Source organism: Hyla sarda, chromosome 4, assembly GCF_029499605.1.
Source record: "Hyla sarda isolate aHylSar1 chromosome 4, aHylSar1.hap1, whole genome shotgun sequence".
In the NCBI taxonomy this organism is placed as follows: domain Eukaryota; kingdom Metazoa; phylum Chordata; class Amphibia; order Anura; family Hylidae; genus Hyla; species Hyla sarda.
Genome location: NC_079192.1, coordinates 207,264,253 through 207,286,261, shown reverse-complemented (window position 1 = coordinate 207,286,261; position 22,009 = coordinate 207,264,253). Strand labels below are relative to the sequence as shown.

Here is a 22,009-nt window from a genome sequence, read left to right as displayed (position 1 = left end):
TTAGGTTCAGTGTTGAGAATGAAAACTGTAACTTTTAGGATTATTTTATAATATAGGTAGTAAAATGGAAAAAAAAAACTTTACAGAAAATTTTTCGAAAATATGTTTAACATAAAAAATAGATATATAAAGCTAACAAAAAGGCCTTTTTTAACTTGAACTAGAATTATTGTCAACCTGTGTACAATGACTCTTTGTACATGCTATGACAAGTGTTTTTAATAGTATTTTGTTTGAATATAAGAAGAAAGAAACTATCAACAATTTTAATGTATTTTTAATTATGAGAAAAAGTTTATTATTTCTAACTTCTAATTTTGTATCTGCAGGTGGCTAATTTGCTGAGACTCTTCCATATTCCTCAAATAAGCTATGCTTCCACCAGTGCCAAACTTAGTGACAAGTCACGCTATGACTACTTTGCAAGGACAGTGCCACCAGACTTTTATCAGGCAAAAGCAATGGCAGAAATCCTACGTTACTTTAATTGGACATATGTGTCTACTGTTGCATCTGAAGGAGACTACGGAGAGACAGGAATTGAAGCCTTCGAACAAGAAGCAAGATTAAGGAACATTTGCATTGCCACTTCCGAAAAGGTTGGGAGATCAAACTTAAAAAAGTCTTATGACAATGCTATCAAGGAACTTTTACAAAAGCCTAATGCTAAAGTTGTTGTTCTTTTCATGCGGAGTGATGACACCCGTGAACTTTTGGCAGCTGCCAATAGGTTTAATGCTTCATTTACATGGATTGCTAGTGATGGTTGGGGTGCCCAAGAAAGCATTGTTAAAGGAAATGAGCACATAGCATATGGGGCAATTACTCTAGAACTTGCTTCACATCCTCTTAAAGAATTTGATAAGTATTTTAAAAGCCTTAATCCCATCAACAATCATCGAAACCCTTGGTTTAAGGATTTTTGGCAACAAAAATTTCAATGCAGTCTCCATAATAAAACGGAAAAACCATGTGACAAGCGCCTCCATATCAATAGCTCCAACTATGAGCAGGAATCAAAAATTATGTTTGTAGTGAATGCTGTGTATGCCATGGCACATGCCCTGCATCACATGCAACAAGCTCTGTGCTCCAATACAACACAACTGTGTGATGCCATGAAGACTGTAGATGGGAAGAAGCTCTACAAGGATTTTTTGCTGAAAGTTAACTTTACAGGTAAGCCTTTACGGAGTGACTTTTTCAATTCAACATGAACTAATTAAACAAGCTATTTAAATTAATGAGTTTTATGGGTTTTAATTGTTGATTTTCCATCTGTTTAAGCCATCAACTCTATGGGCAGAAAGGAAACAATTTATAAACAGGGAGATGGATAAAAAACATTACACAGGAAGCTTGAACCCAATGATCAGAGTATACAGATGTTGCTCTGCATAATTAGATGCTAAGAGTCTGGATGGTAATTTAAATTCCCTACATTTTCTTTTGAATGTAAACTGCTCCATAAAAAGAATAAGAAACAGTAAACAACTTAAGAAAAAGCATTGTCTTCTACCCCAGGCATCCAGAAAATAAGACACCAGGAGATGATCCTCATGTTGACACAAAACTTCTGTTGCCTTGTGTTATGGTATTTGAGGTCAAGTTCTGTAACTTTTTGAGTACTATGGATTTAAAATGACCTTCAGATGCCTTTGGGTTTCTGTGGTTCTATAAAAGTTTAAACAATTATTGAACATTATGTTACGTCTGCAGAAACTGCACATTTTATCCTTGTATGTATATTACCAGGCAGTCAACAAAAGCACCATAGACAAATGTTCTTTCTATAGATGATGAGAAATAAAAACATTCTTTAAACCACCCACTGGAAATAAATGGACATGTTCTGAAAGTAGAATTGTCAGCCTATACATGTGTTCATGGACATGAAGGAGCTGACTGTGATATATTTATACATTATGCAGCATATAGCTCACATTGACATCATAGACAGGCCTCTACAGGCTTCTTTTGACCTATTTTTGTAACATGAAAATCACACCCCGTGACCTTATTTTAACAGACTATCCACATTCGGAGATATTTCAATTAAAATAGTATTATGAGACAGATGTATGCTTAGAAATTAGTATCTGTAATTTACAGAAGAACTCTGTAGTCAACTTCAGTATTTATAAACCTTGAGCAGATCATAATAAAGGTGTTCTATCTGGTAATCCAGGGTCTCATGCAGTAAATATATTTTTCCATGTTCTCTCATTTCGGAATTGAAACTATTGCCGTATTGGAGGCAAGCTTGTCTTCAAACAATTTTAGCAAAAAGTTTCTATATCACAGTCTCCATCTGTTCACTCATTCTAGTGCTGTGTTTGTCAGGGTCAACTCTCAGGCTATAAGTCTCTCAACCTTACCTGGCTACTAATGTGCTGGTGCTGTATGCAATTCAATCCTGTTGTCTATTTCCCCTTTGTAAATTGAGGTAAGAGATGTTACAGAGGGGTTGCCCTTACTGGAGAGTAGACTATTTAGATCACAGAGCAGACACAACCTAAAGAACACAGCCAGAATATTGGCTGCGGTATCACAGCCCGACGGAACGGGCAGCACCCTGGCCTTGGCTGTCTTCTCGCTTGAACAATTTATGAGCTCCACTCTCCTATATTCCACTGCACTCAACACTGCACTGAATCCCTCCAGGAATAGCACCTATCACTCTTACTCCACCCACCAATGACCAACTATGCTTTATAGAAGAACTTTCTTTACTCATGGGTGCAGGGCTACAGCCCAGACAGCAATTAAAGGGGTATCCCAGCATATCACACCTATTCCTTACTCATAGGATGGGGGGATAATTGTCTGACAATAGGGACCCAATCACAGGAACGATCATAAGAATAGGGAATGGAAAAGCAGTTTGGCTCCTGTTAACAATGAATGGAGCATTGTTTTGAAAGTGCAACATGCTTCTCCATTCCCCATTTTTTGGCTCACATGTGTTCCTAGTGGTTTGGACCCACCCATGAAGCACAAGCAAATATCCTAAATAGGGAAGATAGTTGTTGTTGGCTAGGATACCTCTTTGACTCTTTTCTGACTATTCCAACATACTAGCACCAGCTAGAATGCCCAGACTTATCTAGAATGTTCCTGTACGCACACATTAAAGCCGACATCAATTAAATTATTTTACCTTTTCACGTGCCAAATTATTTAAATCCCATTTTGGGATACCACCATTGCTACAAGTACCATCTATATTTACTGACTCGCTGTCAATTGATTTATATTAATTATATTATTTTAATTACTTGTTTTGTATTAACATTGAACAGTTATTGTTACATTCGGGCAGACAACAGAAATTCATTTAATTGGCACAAATTCAAGTTGATTTGCCATTGTTAATAGACTTTAAGAAATCTAACACTCTCTGTCTATTTAATAGAAGAAAATACTGTTTTCACTTATAAATGTGTTTGTGAAAAAAGTCATATTAGATGTGTGTGGGAGTTAATGGGTGGGCTTTATAGCATCTTCATATTCTATCATGGAAATGTAAGCAAGTATGTTACTGCAACAAACCAATAAGAAATTTAAACAAAGACATTTTTACTAAACTAAATCTGCCAATGTAGAATGAAAATAAATAAATGGCTTTACACATGTAAAAAATTATGTAACTTCTCCTTCCAATTAAAGGGGTACTCCGGTGGAAAACAATTTATTTTAAATCAACTGGTGCCAGAAAGTTAAACAGATTTGTAAATTACTTCTATTAAAAAAATCTTAATCCTTCCAGTACTTATCAGCTGCTATATACTACAGAAATAGGTATTTTCTTTTTGAATTTCTTTTCTGTCTGTCCACAGTGCTCCCTGCTGACACCTCTGGCCATGTCAGGAACTGTCCGGAACAGGAGAAAATCCCCATAGCAAACCCATACTACTCTGGACAGTTCCTGACATGAACAGAGGTGTCAGCAGAGAGCCCTGTGGACAGACAGAAAATAAATTTAAAAAGAAAAACTTCCTCTGGACCATAAAGCAGCTAATAAGTATTGGAAGAATTAAGATTTTTAAATAGAAGCAATTTACAAATCTGTTCAACTTTCTGGCATCAGTTGATATTAAATAAATAAGGGGTAAAAGGAAAGAAATCTTCCTAAAATTTGTAACCCAATTTCTCTTAAGTAGGGAAATACCTCATATGTGTATGTCAAGTGTTCGACGGGCGCAGTAGAGGGCTCAGAAAGGAAGGAGCGACAATGGGATTTTGGAGAGTAAGTTTTTCTGAAATGCCTTTTGGGGGGCATGTCACATTCAGGAAGCCCCTATGGAGCAAGGACAGCAAAAAAAAACACATGGCATACTATTTTGGAAACTACACCCCTCAAGGAACGTAACTAGGGGTACAGTGAGCCTTAACACCCCACAGGTGTTTGACAACTTTTCAGTAAAGTTGGATGTGTAAATGAATTTTTTTTTTCACTAAAATGCTGGTTTTCCCCCATATTAAATTTTTTTTACAAGGGGTAATAGGAGAAAATGCCCCCAAAATTTTTAACCCCATCTCTTCAGAGTATCGTAATACCCCATGTGTGGACGTCAAGTGCACTGCAGGCGCATTACAATGCTCAGAAGAGAAGGAGTCACATTTGCAAATTTTGCTGAAATGGGGGGGGGCATGTCACATTTAGGAAGCCCCTATGGTGCAATAACAGCAAAAAAAAAAGCCACATGGCTTACTATTTTGGAAAGTACACCCCTCAAGGAACGTAACAAGCAGTACAGTGAGCCTTAACACCCCACAGGTGTTTGATAAATGTTCATTAAAATGGGATGTGAAAAGGAAAAATTTTATTTTTTACACTAAAATGCTGGGGTTACCCCAAAATTTTCATTTTCACAAGTGTTAAAAGGAGAAAATGTCACTGTTAATTTGTAAGTATATTTCTTTGGAGTAAAGTCATACCTCATATCTGGACCTTGAGCTTCTAAATAGCTGCCTATGGAGCCAGAACAGCGGGACACTCCTCAAGTAGTGTTACATGGGGTAAATTACTAAGATGGGGTTCAGGGGGATGTAAAATGATAAAACAGTTTATGTTCACAGAATGATGACGCAGAGCATAGCCAAAGCTAAAAAATATGCCCACCCCAAACCCTATGCTCTGAATCATGATTCTGGGAATGTGATGTGTGTGGCCCACCCTAACCTGTTGCTTCAAATGCGCACCCCACTCAGGTGGAGAGAGAGCGCTGCACATTTGAGGCAACATAAAAAAGTCCCCGATGATAGTGACCCATTTTTGGAAAAAAAAATACCCCCAGAGGTCTTATCAGGTTTTTTTTTTTTTATAAAAGTTTTTTGTGCAATTAAGTGGTTTTATGGGGTAAAATTTTGGAATGTACTCTTGACTTGGTAAATTGGGGTCAAATTATGGAAAATTAAAATGAATGGAGAAAATGTAATACTCCATTGAAGTGTGATTTTAAATTCAGAGGCCCGGATGATCGGGGCAAGTGTCACATTGAGTGGTGGTGTCCTTCCGTATCCCCCTCTTGTGACACACTCTGCATTTTTTCTGGGATTGTCCCTTCTTTCCAGTGTGGGGGACCTCACCTAGAAAGTGCTGGCCTTGGACCATCCTGGCACCTATAACTTCAGTTCCTTGGGAACGCCTACTCTTTCCCAGTTGCCAAAGATCAGGGCCTTTAGGACTTCTTTTTGGAATTGGAGGAATGTCGCCATGTTGCCAGCATGCTGGGACAGTACAAAAGAGTTGTACATGGCAACCTGTACCAAGTAGATCGCAACCTTTGTGTACCATACCCGGGTTTTGTGCATGGCGTTGTATTGCTTGAGGACTTGATCAGAGAGATCAACTCCCATCCTCCTATATTGTTGTCATATCCCAACCCCATATCCCGTCCTCATATTCTGTCCTAATTTCTCAACCTCCTATCCTGACCTCCTATCCCGACCTCATATCCCGTCCTTATATCCCGTCCTCATTTCCCATCCTCATATCCCGACCTCATATCCCGACCTCATATCCCATCCTCATATTCTGTCCTCATATCCCGACATCATATCCCGTCCTCATATCCCAACCTCATATTCCGTCCTCATATCTCCTCCTCATATTCTGTCCTCATATCTCGTCCTCATATCCCGTCCTCATATACTATCCTCATATCTTGACCTCATATCCCGTCCTCATATCCCATCCTCATATCTCGTCCTTATGTCCCATCCTCATATCCCAACCTTATATCCCGACCTCACATCCCATCCTCATATCCCATCCTTATTTCCCATCCTCATATCCCGACCTCCTTTCCCGACCTCCTATCACGACCCACTATCTCTACCTCCTATGCCGACCTCCTATCCCAACCTCATATCCCGTCCTCATATACCATCCACATATCCCATCCTCATATCCCGTCCTCATATCCTGTCCTCAGGTGGGACTGATTTGTAATGAAGATATTGTAAGCTGAAAATAGAAGGGGATGGGGCTTTGTGGGACTGGGAGTGATTTGAAAGCCAGACCGATGCATAAAAAGGGTAGATAATAAAAGGGTGGGGCTTAAACAGTGGGCGTGTCTTTGTGAGATGGCATGTGGCTTGCAAGCTGGACTGACACATTCACCAGGAGATAAATCCAAAGAAAGGGCAAAATAATACCAATATATTTAAAGTCGAGTGTGTTGATGACTAACAATACATCCTATATACACACTAGAACACCAATTTTATACATAAATAGTAAACTTTATTGAGAACATCATTTAATAAAAACAGTTAAAAGGGACAGTATAGCCAGACAAAAAGGAGTTGATAAGGCAGGTAGTATATCATTGGTTAGTATAAATGCAAAAATGCAAAACATGACATAGTTATTCCTAACTACAGAGTAGGGCCACCAGTATAACAATAATTATAAGTTACACATAACAGTCATGTAAAAGATTGCACCAAAGAACAAAGCTATCCTAAATAAGGAGGTCACTGAATAAGTAGCCTCCAGCGAGTGGTCAGGAGAAAGGGGAAAAGCAAGTAATGGTGTGCAATTAGAGCACAGAATATCAGCGTTACCATGAGGCTTCCCCACTCACAAAGCACAGGCTGGGAGACATAGACAGTGTACCTACCTACACAACACCAGTACCCCAACGTCGTTTTGCCGTTTGGCTTCCTCCCTGAGGAAGCCAAACGGCGAAACGACGTTGGGGTACTGGTGTTGTGTAGGTAGGTACACTGTCTATGTCTCCCAGCCTGTGCTTTGTGAGTGGGGAAGCCTCATGGTAACGCTGATATTCTGTGCTCTAATTGCACACCATTACTTGCTTTTCCCCTTTCTCCTGACCACTCGCTGGAGGCTACTTATTCAGTGACCTCCTTATTTAGGATAGCTTTGTTCTTTGGTGCAATCTTTTACATGACTGTTATGTGTAACTTATAATTATTGTTATACTGGTGGCCCTACTCTGTAGTTAGGAATAACTATGTCATGTTTTGCATTTTTGCATTTATACTAACCAATGATATACTACCTGCCTTACCAACTCCTTTTTGTCTGGCTATACTGTCCCTTTTAACTGTTTTTATTAAATGATGTTCTCAATAAAGTTTACTATTTATGTATAAAATTGGTGTTCTAGTGTGTATATAGGATGTATTCACCAGGAGATGCAGAGTGGAGCTTGTGGAGTGAGGTACTAGAAGTCCCATATACTGGCATGGGACTTGAAAAAAAAAACATATTTTTTATAAGGGTGTAGGTAAGGGTTGATTTAACTATCATATATTTTTATTTGACATATAAGTAATATGTGTACCAGGTATTATTGAAATATCCCAAGCCGTACGGAAGTTATGTGGGAGCATACATTTTCCATAGATTTGCATGGGACAAAAACGCCGACCCTCACAAATGGGGGTAGTTAAGGGTTAAATTAACTATCCTATATTTTTTGTGGACATATAAATAACATGTGACTAAGTATTATCAACATATCTCCAGCCATTTGGAAGTTATGCAGTAACATATATTTCCCATAGACTTGTATGGGACTTTAAACAAAAACCCCACCCTGGCAAATGTGGGTGTGTAAGGGTTAAATTACCAATCCTATATGTGTTGTTGACACATAAGTAGTGTGTGTGCCAAGTTTCATGTTAATATGTTTAGCCGTTTGGCTGGAGCATACACACACACGCACACACACACACACACACACACACACATAGGCTGGGTTCACATATATCAGTCGTCCGGCACAGTTTCCTTCCGGCGTGCACCGGAGGGAAACTGATGCTAGAACTGATCCCATTCATTTGAATGGGACAGTTCACAATCATCCAGCGTCTCAATTTTGACGCCGGATGGTTGGACATGCCGGAGAGCACCGGAAAGGGGAACGCAGCTTCCGTTGCCCAGAAACAATGGACGCCACATGCCATACAACTGATGACAAGTTGTCACCAGTTGTGGCATCAGTTGCGTCGAGATTTAGGCTGAGTTCACCTATGCCGGATGCCGGACATATGTGAACCCAGCCATACACACACACATTGCATTTCAACATACTTTTTTGTATGTTTGTTTTTTTCAAACTAAACAAGTCCAAATTATTTCTGCTTCTCATTACTTGAGACCTTCTCCACCATTATTAAACTAGATGTCCACCTTTGAACCCTCTCTAGCTCTCCTTCATCATTTATTTTCTTTTCTACCTGCTGCTTGGCATCAAACACTGCTTCTTGATCTCTGGTGTATTAGGACATCAAGACACAAACCTTTGCTGTGTTGGCTTAATGCATTCAAGATAACCATTGCTACATCTATATACATTAATACTTTTGGGTTTTATAGGGGCTGAGAAGATTTGAGAACATAAGGAAGGAGATTTATCAAGCTCCGTAGTAGATTTTTTTTTGCGTAAAAAAGCCGCACATACTTGCGCACGTGCGACTTTTAGATTTTTTGCTTATTCCAAAGCACATTTCTGAAATCTGCTCACGTAGTCATTTTTTTCAAATGCGATAGTCGCTATTTATGAAGAAAAAAGTTGCATCTCCATTTAAAAGTCACAAATGTATTCCAGGTCAAACCTGGCTTTCAGAAAGTGCATACGTCTGCAGAAAAGGACATTAACACCCACTTTAACAACTGTTCTTGTTCTGCATCATGAAACAAAGCTACTACGTTAACGTTAATGTTAATTATAAAAAAAAAATGGTATGTTTTTAATATTTTTAAATTTCTGAAGAGGGTGGATGAGTTGTTGCGGAATAGTTGGAGTTCAGCTATTTAGTGCCAGGGAGGCCAGTCAGGGTGTCACCCGATGTGCTACGCACCCCTCCCCCCACCACCCCCCACTGTCACTATCTAGCAACGCTACTAGTAATAAGGGGTAGATAAAGAACTTCGGCTATTGACATAAGGGAAAACTTTTCTGCTTCATAAAATATATATATATATATATATATATATATATATATATATATATATATATATTATGCTTTTATAAAATGCTTTTGTAAGCGGGTTTCCCTGGTTTTGCTTACGTGTGATTTATTTATCAAGGTTGTGTGACTATTTGATAAATAGGTTGCATGTAAGCAAAAGTAAGTAAAAAAAAATTGTCATGTAAAAGTCATATGTTTGAAAAGAATGATAAATCTCCTTCAAGAACCCTGCTGCAGACAAACTTTCATTGAAATAGTAGTCAGTAATGGCAGTGGCCTCTTTCAGCAAGATAATGCTCCCTGCCACACTGCAAATATTTTAAGGAGCGTCTGTAACTTGTCACAAAATATTTGTCAATTTGCGTTACATTTGTTTAACCTCTCACAGTTATTTGGCTTTTTGTCAAATACATGAAAGTGTTAGGCTAAGTCTCCACTTGGTTTTTTGCACTGCGTTTTTAGGAATTAAAAAAACGCCTGAAAAATCGCCAGTGCAAGTGACGTCATCATGCGTTTTTTCTTGCGTTTTTTCTGGCGTTTTTTCTGGCGTTTTTTTCATTTGTCTGGAAATTGCACCTTGGCATTTTTTTTTTGGTGCTCAAAATTTCTTGGGTACCAAAAAAAAAAGGATGCAGCAGTGATGGAAAATGTTTTATTAAACGCAATGTATATATTTTATAACCCAATTTTTATTATTTTTTAATAAAGTGTGTGTTTCACTTTTTTTTTAATACATTTTGAAAAAAGTTTTATGTAGTACTACTACTCCCAGCATGGAACAGACTGTTCCATGCTGGGAGTGATAGTACCTGTACTAGAGACATATATCGTCCATAATATAGCAGAGAAGCGAGCGGGTCTATACAGCGCTTGCCTCTCTGCACTATTCTCCGGCCACTGATGTCAACAGAAATTCATATTTCCCACCCAGAGCTGTGATTGGCCGGATGGTTGCAGCCAATCACAGCTCTGAGGAAAAGATGAATGAATGAGTGGCCGGCCCGGAGTATAGTGCAGAGCAGGGATGTGAGCGATGTATACAGTCGCTCCATCTCTGCTATAGACAGGACGATCACAGAGGGTGTCAGTAGTGACATCCACTGTGATGTGTCCTTAAGCAGGCACTACTACTCCCAACATGGAGCACACTCTGCTCCATGCTGGGAGCTGTAGTACCTGTATTAATAGACAGATCGCAGCAAGTGTAACTTCTGACACACGCTGCGATCTGTCTATTAATGCAGATACTACAGCTCCCAGCATGAGGCAGAGTGTGCTCCATGTTGGGAGTAGTATTTCCTGCAGTTATGGAAAGATCACTGCGGGTATCACTTCTGACAGCCGCTGTGATCCTCCTGTATAATGTATAGAAGCGGCCGCTCTCCTATGGTCCCCTGCACGGCCGTATATATACACATATTCCTATTTCTCACAGAGAGCTGTGATTGGCTGGAACCATCTGGCCAATCACAGCTCTGTGGGAAATATGAATAAGTGTAAATATACGTCAGGGCAGGGGACCATAGAAGAGCGGCCACCGCATCTATACATTATACAGAAAGATCGCAGCGGGCGATCTGTCTATTAGTACAGGTAGTACTACTCCCATCATGGAACAGTGTGTTCCATGCTGGAGTAGTAGTACTTACTAAAAAAAATGTAAAAAAATAAAGCAAAAAAGTGAAAAACACACACACAATACATTTTTATATTTGTCGGCTACATTTGTATTTCCCCGCACACATAAATTGATCCCTGTTTAAAAAGTAATAGTTTTTTTTTCAATAATATACATATTTCCTTCACTACTGTATATTTTTGCTAAAAAAAATGTAATGGTACCCTACGAAATTTTATTAAAAACAACTATCTACATCACTTTTTTGGATCACTAAAGTCCAAAAAAGATTAAAAACCGCCTGCAAAAATGCCAAAGTTAAAATCCACATAGCAGTTTTCTTGGCGTTTTCTCACTCCCATAGACTTCTATTGGAGCAAAACACCACGATTTTGACAAAAAACTCCGGTTTGAGGGAACTACAGCGTTTTCTTTTCAAAACGCCAAAGAGCGGAAAAAAACGCCAAAGTGAAAAAACGCAAAGTGGAATTCGAAATTTGCGATTTCTCATTGACTTACAGCTAACATCTGGCCGCAGCGTTTTCTGACCAAAAAAACGCCATGCGGCAGAATTGGCATTTTTCTTTGCATTTTGCAAAAAAAAAAAAAACACAAGTGGAGACAAGTGGAGACTGTTCTTTTTTGGAAATATTTTCTATTTTAGGTTTATAATCTCAAACTGTGTCATAATACTAAATAAATGGGAAAACATGCAGCTGAGAATGTAAATTGGTACTGTCATATTCTTGTTGTCTTTTATTGCTCAGTTGTCTAAATACTTGTGTTTCTGAATTTAGGGCAGTGTCACACGGGGCACATCCGCCAGCGTATTTGACGTTGGGGATGCAATGACAGCAGTCACAGAGGGACTGCTGAGTGAGCTCCCAGCCACGGCCAGGAGCTCGCTCTTCAGTCCCTCTGTGACTTCCGTCACCGCATCAGCAGCGTCATATATGCTGCGGATGCGCCTCATGTTACCCTGCTACTATTTTAAAGAGAAAAAAAAACAGCAACACTTTATAGTAATAACTGACTGAAGAGATCAGAGAAAGATCGACAGCAGGAGAAGAGAAATCATTAAAGAGTAGCTCCCACCATCTTACTTTTTTTTTTTCTCTCCCTTCCTATTGCTAATCTATCCCTAATCCCCTCCCTGCCTTTTAAAAATTGTTTGCTACCTTATAAAGGTGTTTTCTTCTGCTGCTCGGCTCTTGCTCTGCCAGAAGCTGACTTCCCCAGTAGGTGCGACGTCACTGACGCCTGCTGTGCGCCGACTTCCGCCGTCACCTCATCTATGCTGCTTTCCTGTCGGGAGCGCAGATAAATGACCGGCCAATAGCACGAAAGGCTGCTCTGGGGTCTCCTCTTCCCTATTTAGCAGATTATGTGCTACCCAGGGAGCAGGAGTATAGGAGCATCACCGACCTGCCATGCAAGATATCCCTGCCGAGGGCTGGGACGGGTTGTGCGCGAGGCTGCAGCCGGCCACTAAGAGGGAGACCCCTAGTGGCCAGTTTTCAAATGTAAAATAAAATGTTAAAAATAAATAAATAATGGATATATATAAAAAAAAAAAAGTTGGTGAAAGTGCTCATTTAAACAGCACAAATCACTTATGCATAACCAATTAGGAACTAATACTATATTTGCATTATATACAATCCATTCAACCTTTAATTATTGTCTAATACTTTATAGTTAGGGCATAAGAAAACAATCCCTTGTCTCCCTTACTGCAGGAACAGCAGCTCTGTTCTCTTCTTTATGGTCCAGCATGGCTCAATGGAAATGTTGATTACTTTGTGGCTGGTGCATATGATGAAGGCTGGATCATATGTAGATGAGACTTAATTACATTACTAAATCATAGTTTTTAAACAGGGGAAAACAGTTGAAGGGGTAATCCATTGCCATACATCTTATCCCCTATCCAAAGGGTAGGGGATAAGATGACTAATTGTGGGGGTCCGGCCGGTGGGACCCTTCGTAATCTTGGTGCAGACCTCCGGTGTTCTTAACATTCTGCATAGAGATCACGGTGGTCCCAGTGGCCGGACTCCACGCGTTCAGGCATCTTATCATTATCAGCTGCAAAGGGAATAAGATGTTGAGCAATGGAGTACCCCTTTAAAGGCCATCTGTGGCCGAAAACAACTTATTCACTATCCACAGGATAGGGGAAAAGTGTGTTATCGCAGGGGGTCCAACCAATGGGATGCCCCACGATCTCCTGCATGGGGCCCCGGCTCTGCCGCGGCTCTCCCGTGCAGGAGGTGTGCCGGCCACAGCATGACATTGCAGCCGACATGCCTGCTCCATGTAGTTCTATGTGAGAGGCTGGGAGGGCAGCATTCGTGCCTACCCGCCTCTCCCATAGAACTGTATGGGGAGGGGGCGTGGACGGGGCATAAGTAGAGAGGTCGACGCTACGCACATTAGCATTCTCACTGGGCGCTAATGCGCGGGGCCCAGTTCAGGAGATCGCAGGGGGTCCCTGTGGATAGGGGATAAGTGTTATAATACTGCAGATTTCTTTTGATGCAACAGTGTTCTTTGTCATCTGACACACATTTTTATGACATTTTGATGTGTTATCACTACAAAAAATACCCCTGACTTATGCTGAAACTTTCCCTTTTCCACAATATTAATCTGAATACCAACAAAGACACATTCAAACATATACCGCAGCATACCAACACACTTTATAGACCAATAGAGTAAACTGCAACACTATTCTGCCCACAAATGAAATGTATACGAGCGTAAAGCAGAACAAACATAGCCACAAGTAGACTACATTTGGTCTATTGAAGGCATGCTGCAGCATGCGTCTAAATAGCTTTTTGCCTGTATTCAGACGTATACATTTGGCATAGTGAATATTTCAGAGGTGAACAAGCCCTTATCTAAACTCAACTTCATTATGGTGAACAAAGAAAAAATCATACTTTAAATTATCCTTTTACAAGGATTTTGAAACATTTATGAATTGGGTCTTGTATTGTAATGTAAACATTCTGTTCCTTACAATACATTTTTATTTGATGTATACGCACTGCACCATGGACCAGTCCTGATACATACTTGTACATTGTAAGCAGTTTTGGCTGTAAGTGGTTGTTAGCATGTTAGCATCTACTTATTCCTAATAACATGTACTGTGTATTTTGATAAATTTTTGTTATAGCCAGCAAAGCCTTGTTTAGACATTTATGCTACAGTAGACAGGCTAGCCTTCGCTCCCCATACACACCAGTAAGCCTTGATGGCCTATGAAACTGTCTATGGCTCACCACTTGTCCTTCTTTAGGCCACTTTTTGTAGCTACTGACCATTGCATACAGAGAAACCATGACCTATTTTTTTTTTTTTTTAAAGATGCTCTGGCACTTGTCAAAAATGTTCAGATCATTGCTTTTCCCTTAATCAGATTTAAGAACTGAGTGTACACTTGCTGCATAATATATCCCATCCCTTTCCAGAAGCCATTGTAAAAGGATAATCAGTGTTATTCACTTTACCTTACAGTGGTTTTAATGCTATGGCTGATCAGTGTACAGTCGAAGAGTGGGATGAAATGAACTATGTGTTGCTTAAAGTTTTTTTTCCCACAAAAGCAATAACACATCAGATCACCAAGAGAAATATTTTTCAAGCCTGCGGGTGAAGATCACTATAAAATATTTCACAAGAACATAGCAAATCAATAGAGAGAGTTTACAGTTTCCAATATACATTTGCTTATAGCTTCCAGTTTGCCATGATGTTTAATATCACTTATGCTGCTGAAACACGTGCTACAAGCCCTGGAGAAATTATTAAGAAAAAACTTCTTGTTTTGCATAAAACATATTCACTGCAGTATGATAAATAGAGAAAACCAAACCCGTAGAACTTAAGTTCGGTCAGAGCTTTGCTAAAAGTTTAGTTTGGCCAAAACTCAAAGTGCCAAAATAGTATCAGCCACATGGTAAAAATGAGGAGGAAGGATCACATGACATCTGGGAATCCCATAATTCCTTTGAAATAGCTCTCTCAGCCAATCAAGAGGCAGCATAAGGGTGATGTCATTATAAAAACCTATGCACATAGCTTCAGCAGCCATTTTAGAGATAGCTGGTATTAGATGAAGATCTCTGTAAGGGACACTAAGCAGTCAACAACACAGATAGAGGTAGGACCACACATATATAATAACTGTAGTAAAGCAACAGAGACCATTCTGAATCTGTTTTGTCAGTATAAAATCTGTTGTTTCTAGTGTGACAGATTTTTGTTTTACACTAAGAAAAAGCTGCAAAGAGGGTTTTGTGTCCCTTTTGTAAACTTTCTATGATACCAATCCTGTTGCCACGCCCCAAAATGGGATCAATTTTTCATAGCTTGTAAAAAACCACTGCTTCTTCCCTTCACAGGAAAAAAAACCTGTCGCTTATTCCAAAAAGGGATAATTTTGGACCACTTGTAAAAAGCCATTACTTTTTCCAATAACTTTCAGGGACATTTTTAGACATTCATTTTAAAAACATAATTAAAACATGCTAGTTTCCAACATGTTCCATCCAATTACCCATAGCCATATTTGTTCCCGTAACATTAAAATTAACTTTGCCCTTAAAAACTGCTCAAAAGTCCATATATGTACTACTAGGTGAACTAACAGTGTTACACCTGACTTTTTGGGCTGTAAGACAGTGTCTGGGTTCACATCAAGTTTTTCCCCATACGGGAGTGCATACGGCAGGGGAGAGCTAAAAACTTGCTCTCCCGTATCCTGCTGTATGCGGTCCCATATGTAATTCATTTCAATGAGCCGACCAGAGTGAACCGGTCAGCTCATTTTTCCCCGTATGCTGTTTTCTACCGGACTACGGTTTTAGGTACAGTAGAAAACCGCATACTGGGAAAAATGAGCCGACCAGTATGCGCTCCTGTATGGGGAAAAATGTGATGTGAACCCAGCCTTATACATATGTTTTTGTATATTGGGGAAGTACAGGTTCAGATAGAACTAGTTTGGTCAGAACCAGAACTTTTTGGCAGAGTTTGGCAAAATGGCAGGACTGAACTTTTAAAAAGTTCACTCAACTCTAATAGTAAATCAAATATTTTATGAGGTTTCGCCCATTTTGTTACATGACAAACAGTATTGGGAAATCTGTGTGAAAAATTATATGAATTAAAGTTTAGGACCTTGCCCCTTATGATTATTTTTATTTTCATCTAGATACAACCCATTCGGACAGTCTTTTTCACATATTGCTATGCTGTAGCCTCCTTGTGCTAAAAAAGAAAAAATCACAAATGTTTTTGGTGCTTATTTTTTAAGAAGATTATCAAATTGCTGTAAAAAGTCAATGTTAACCAGAATTTGGTATTTTTGCTTAAATTTTTGAAAACCACTGTAAAAAAGGTCTGGATCTTTAGTAGCAACAGTGCTACTAAAGAAATGCCATGTATGAACACAGCCAAATCTTTGCTTATTTGTTGAAAAGGTTCAACTAAAATATTGCATTGACATAGGTATTTAGACCCTGTACTCAGTACTTAGTTGAAGCACCTCAATTACAGTCTCCAATCTTCTTGATTCTTGTAAAAAGGTGTATGATCAGGCTATCCTAAGCTATTTATTCATAATGCAATCTCATTTTTCAGTTGGCCATATGTCCTCTTTTTTGAAAACTCTTTTACTGAAGAGAGGCTTCTTTGTGACCATTCTGCCATAGACCCAGATTGTGGAGTAATGCAGTGTTGATCTTCTAGAAGTTTTTCCTATCTGTACACAAGATATTTGGAGTTCAGTCAGAGTGACCATTGGGTTCTTGGTCTCTTCTCTTATGAAGGCCTTACATTTTTTGATTTCTTATTTAAGTGGGTGGGGGGGAGCCCTAGGAAGAGTCATAGTCATTTAAGAATGATGAAGGTCACTGTGTTACTGGAAACTTTTAGTGCAGCAGAATTAGTTTTTTGTTCCATTCACTGATGTTACGCCGAGCGCTCCGGGTCCCCGCTCCTCCCCGGAGCGCTCGCTTCACTCTCCCCGCGGCAGCGCTCCGGTCACGTCCTCTGACCCGGGGCGCTGCGATTCCGCTGCCAGCCGGGATGCGATTCGCGATGCGGGTAGCTCCCGCTCGCGATGCGCACCCCGGCTCCCCTACCTGACTCGCTCTCCGTCTGTTCTGTCCCGGCGCGCGCGGCCCCGCTCCCTAGGGCGCGCGCGCGCCGGGTCTCTGCGATTTAAAGGGCCACTGCGCCGCTGATTGGCGCAGTGGTTCCAATTAGTGTGTTCACCTGTGCACTTCCCTATATCACCTCACTTCCCCTGCACTCCCTTGCCGGATCTTGTTGCCTTAGTGCCAGTGAAAGCGTTCCTTGTGTGTTCCTTGCCTGTGTTTCCAGACCTTCTGCCGTTGCCCCTGACTACGATCCTTGCTGCCTGCCCCGACCTTCTGCTACGTCCGACCTTGCTTTTGCCTACTCCCTTGTACCGCGCCTATCTTCAGCAGCCAGAGAGGTGAGCCGTTGCTAGTGGATACGACCTGGTCACTACCGCCGCAGCAAGACCATCCCGCTTTGCGGCGGGCTCTGGTGAAAACCAGTAGTGGCTTAGAACCGGTCCACTAGCACGGTCCACGCCAATCCCTCTCTGGCACAGAGGATCCACTACCTGCCAGCCGGCATCGTGACAACTGAATCAGCACCTCCACACAATCCTGTCTCTGAGCACTACAGGCAGTTATTTCCCCCATGGCTCTGATATGTACTGTCAGCGGTGAGACCTTCTATAGAAAAGGGTTGTCTTTCCAAATCAGGTCCAGTCAACTGAATTTACCACGGGTGACTCCAATCGAGGAGTAGAAACATCTCAAAGACCATCAAGTGTGTTTGGAGCATTGGAAATGTGCCGAAGCGTGCAAAAATGCCCCCTAGTTTTTAATTTCTCTAATGAAAGTGAAATATGACAGCCTGAAAATTCACCAAAAACAAGATGAACAATTTCAGAAATCACTAGGATTGTGAAAATTGTAAAATCACGTTTAATTTTGAAAATAAATAAATTAAAGTAACAGAATAGTTTGAAATCTTTGGCACATGTTTGGTGTGTGTCATTCATAAATATAGTGAAGTGCATTTTCTCTGACTTTTTCATACTAAATTTACATGGAAATCCAAAATGAAAGGAGCACCATCGAGTCAGAGGTGTTTAAAGCATATAATATAACGAATCATTAAAGTGGATTGAATTTACTGTCATTATATGCACTGGTTAAAAAGGAGTATTTAGGTATTAATTCATATAAAATGCACTTATTATGGTAATTCAATTTATCCAATTAATTTCATATCTCTGAATTGTGATAGGACCTTGCCTCATGTCAAGATAGATAGATAGATAGATAGATAGGTACATCTTAGTTTATTTTTCATTGGCAAAAAATGTTGCAAAAAGATTATGGACAATATAAATTGTGGATCACTAGGAACAAATATTTGCCTGCTGGCATTGTATTGTCTTGCTAATTTTAAAACTGTACATAAAGCTCCATGGAATTAAATGTCATCTTGTATAACAATAGCGTAAGCGATGGCCTAGAAGTGACTTGTTGCTGACGACATTCTTACTATTAGTAGACTAGAAACATTTTAGTTACATGTGGTGCGTGTCCCTCATAGCTATGTCCCGTGACATCAAAATATTCCCAGTGTCTTTACACCTTTGATGGACATTCATAGTGATGTGTTGGTACACCTTCAGGGCAGATCTGAGTCAGTATGCAGCCTTCACATAGGACTCTTTTTTCTACATTTTAATTGTTGAGTTTAGCAAATGTTTAAAGTGATTAAATATGGAAAGTCAATTGAAACCAGCACTGCCAGCAATTTTAAAAAGGAAAAAATGGAATTCAGGGCCTACAATGCTACATATGTGGAAGCTGGAATTTCAGAGTAGTTTTTTTTTCCACAGCATTTACAATGTCAGTTTCCAATATGCACTAAGAAAGCTATCTGAAAGTATCCACAGACCACCATTTGTCCAACACAGCCCAAAATATTGTGCTTTTGACATCTTCATTCTCTTCTGGTGTATGTTTGTTTTAGCCAAGAAAAAGCTGTGCTATTCAGTGAGGCATTAAGTTAGAAAAAAAACAATTATATATATATATATATAAAAAAAAAATAACATAGTTGGTGTTTGTGCCAGTATCATCCATGACAATGTGCGCAGCTACAAACGAAAAAGAGCAATATTTACAATTTATTCCTGACCTCAAAGGGTTTTACAAATGTGGTAGGGATGTTAGCCCCTTGAGGAGAGTCCAATTTTTCATTTTTGCACTTTAGTTTTTTTCCTTCTCTCCTTCTAAAAATCTAAACGCTTTCAATGCTCCACCACCAGACCCATATGAGGGTTTGTTTGTTATGCCACCAATTTTACTTTGTAATACCATCAATCATTTCACCACCAAATCTATGGCGAAACCAGAAAAAAATATTTGTGAGGTTAAATTGAAAAAAAACACCATTTTGTAACTTGGGGGCTACCGATTCTACGCAGTGCACTTTTTAGTAAAAATGACACCTTATTCTGTAGGTCCAAACAATTAAAATGATACCCAACTGATATAGGTTTGATTTTGTTTTACTTGTTCTATAAAATTATAACTTTTTGTATGAAAATTAAAATGTTAAAATCTGTCCTATTCTGACCCCTATAACTTTTTTATTTTTCCATAAACAGGGCTGTATGAGGGCTAATTTTATTTGTGCCAAGATCTGAACTTTTCAAAAATTCGATTTGGCCGATTCGCCGAATTTTCCGAAAAAGTTTGTTTCGTTTCGAATTTTTTTGCAGCGAATCTATATTAAAAAAAGGCTATGTCTAGCCTACATACAGCCTCTATAGGGGTATAGAACACTTTGCTGTGTTCTAAAATGCATATGGAGTGTGCTGGGTTAGTGAAATGATACTGTTATTCAGAATAACATGCAGATTACCGGCCTCGCTCTTAGAATCACTGCCTCACAGCAGCACAATTACAGAGCCTGGTGGTGGCATCAATGTCAGGAGACCATATAGTGACTGAATGACACAGCGTGGAGGTTTTGGCAGCATGAGGACACCATATAGTGGCTGACTGACACAGCGTGGATGTGTTGGCAGCATGAGGAGACCATATAGTGGCTGAATGACACAGTGTGGAGGTGTTGGCAGCATGAGGAGACCATATAGTGGCTAACTGACACAGCGTGGATGTGTTGGCAGCATGAGAAGACCATATAGTGGCTGAATGACACAGTGTGGAGGTGTTGGCAGCATGAGGAGACCATATAGTGGCTGAATGACACAGCATGGACAGGTTGTCAGCATGAGGAGACCATATAGTGGCTGAATGGCACAGCGTGGATGTGTTGGCAGCATGAGGACACCATATAGTGGCTGAATCGCACAGCGTGGATGTGTTGGCAGCATGAGGACACCATATAGTGGCTGAATGGCACAGTGTGGAGGTGTTGGCAGCATGAGGATACCATATAGTGGCTGAATGACACAGCTTGGATGAAGCTGAAGCATGAGGACACCATATAGTGGCTGAATGGTACAGCGTGGAGGTGTTGGCAGCATGAGGACACCATATAGGGGCTGAATGACACAGCGTGGATGTGTTGGCAGCATGAGGACACCATATAATGGCTGAATGGCACAGTGTGGAGGTGTTGGCAGCATGAGGACACCATATGGTGGCTGAATGACACAGCGTGGGGGTGTTGGCAGCATGAGGACACCATATAGTGGCTGAATGACACAGCTTGGATGAAGCTGAAGCATGAGGACACCATATAGTAGCTGAATGACACAGCGTGGAGGTGTTGGCAGCAAGAGAACACCATATAGTGGCTGAATGACAAAGCGTGGAGGTGTTGGCAGAACGAGAAGACCATATAGTGGCTGAATGACACAGTGTGGAGGTGTTGGCAGCATGAGGAGACCATATAGTGGCTGAATGACACAGTGGAGAGGTGTTGGCAGCATGAGGACACCATATAGTGGATGAATGGCACAGCCCGGAGTTGCCAGCAGCATGAGTAGGCACTAGGCCTTCACAATCCCTAAGTTTAAAAGATGAATTAAGAAATTTAAACAGAAGATTTTGGATAGCGGGTGCTACCTATGAGAAATTTTGAAATTCCCAGACCCAGGCCCAACAGCGGCATTAGTAACCCATATATTGCCTGATTGACACAGCCTGGAGTTGCTTGATGCACGAATACTCACCAGGGCTTCACAATCCCCCCAAAAAAACACCACAATTTTTGAAATTTTTGAAAAAGAATTTGGATAGCGGGTTCTACCTATGGCAAAATTTGAAATTACCAGACCCAGGCCCCACCACAGCGGCATCAGTAACCCAAATATTGGCTCAAGGACACAGCCTGGAGTTGGCTGATGCACCAGTACACACAGGGCTTCTCAATCCCCCCCAAAATCAACAAAATTGTATAATAAAAAAAAATGTATACCTTTGTGTAAAAACAAGCGCATATCCAACAGTTCAGAAGACTCTATAATGCAGGACGGTGGACCACCCAAAGACTTTCTTCTCAAAAATAATAAACCACACAATGTTTGAAATAAAGAAAAAAATATTATGACATATGTGTGTAAGCGCATCTGTCTCCAAAAGATCAGATCACCAAAGGAGTTTTTTCGCCAAAAATGATTAAGCAGACTTAATCCCTCTCCGTATTTTTTAATTTAAAATTTTCTGCAAAATTCAATTTTATTACTGATAAAATTAGCAGTAAATTTAAAAATAACACTACCCAAGAGTGTTTAATTACCCCATACATTGCACCAGGAACAGTCAGGAGTAGACCTCAGCAGTACCCAAGAGGCTTTAACCCCTTCAGGACGGAGCCCATTTTGGCCTTAAGGAC

General features: G+C 40.2%; 1 protein-coding gene across 2 annotated transcripts in view; it reads left to right on the top strand.

Moving 5' to 3' along the window:
* Window positions 1-22,009, top strand: part of GRM3 (glutamate metabotropic receptor 3) — a 331,898-nt gene that overhangs the window by 236,072 nt on the left and 73,817 nt on the right. For both annotated transcript variants that reach the window (XM_056573393.1, XM_056573394.1), the window contains exon 3: window positions 330-1,179. In XM_056573393.1, the coding sequence (XP_056429368.1) occupies window positions 330-1,179 (850 nt within the window). The remainder of the gene's footprint in view (window positions 1-329; window positions 1,180-22,009) is intronic.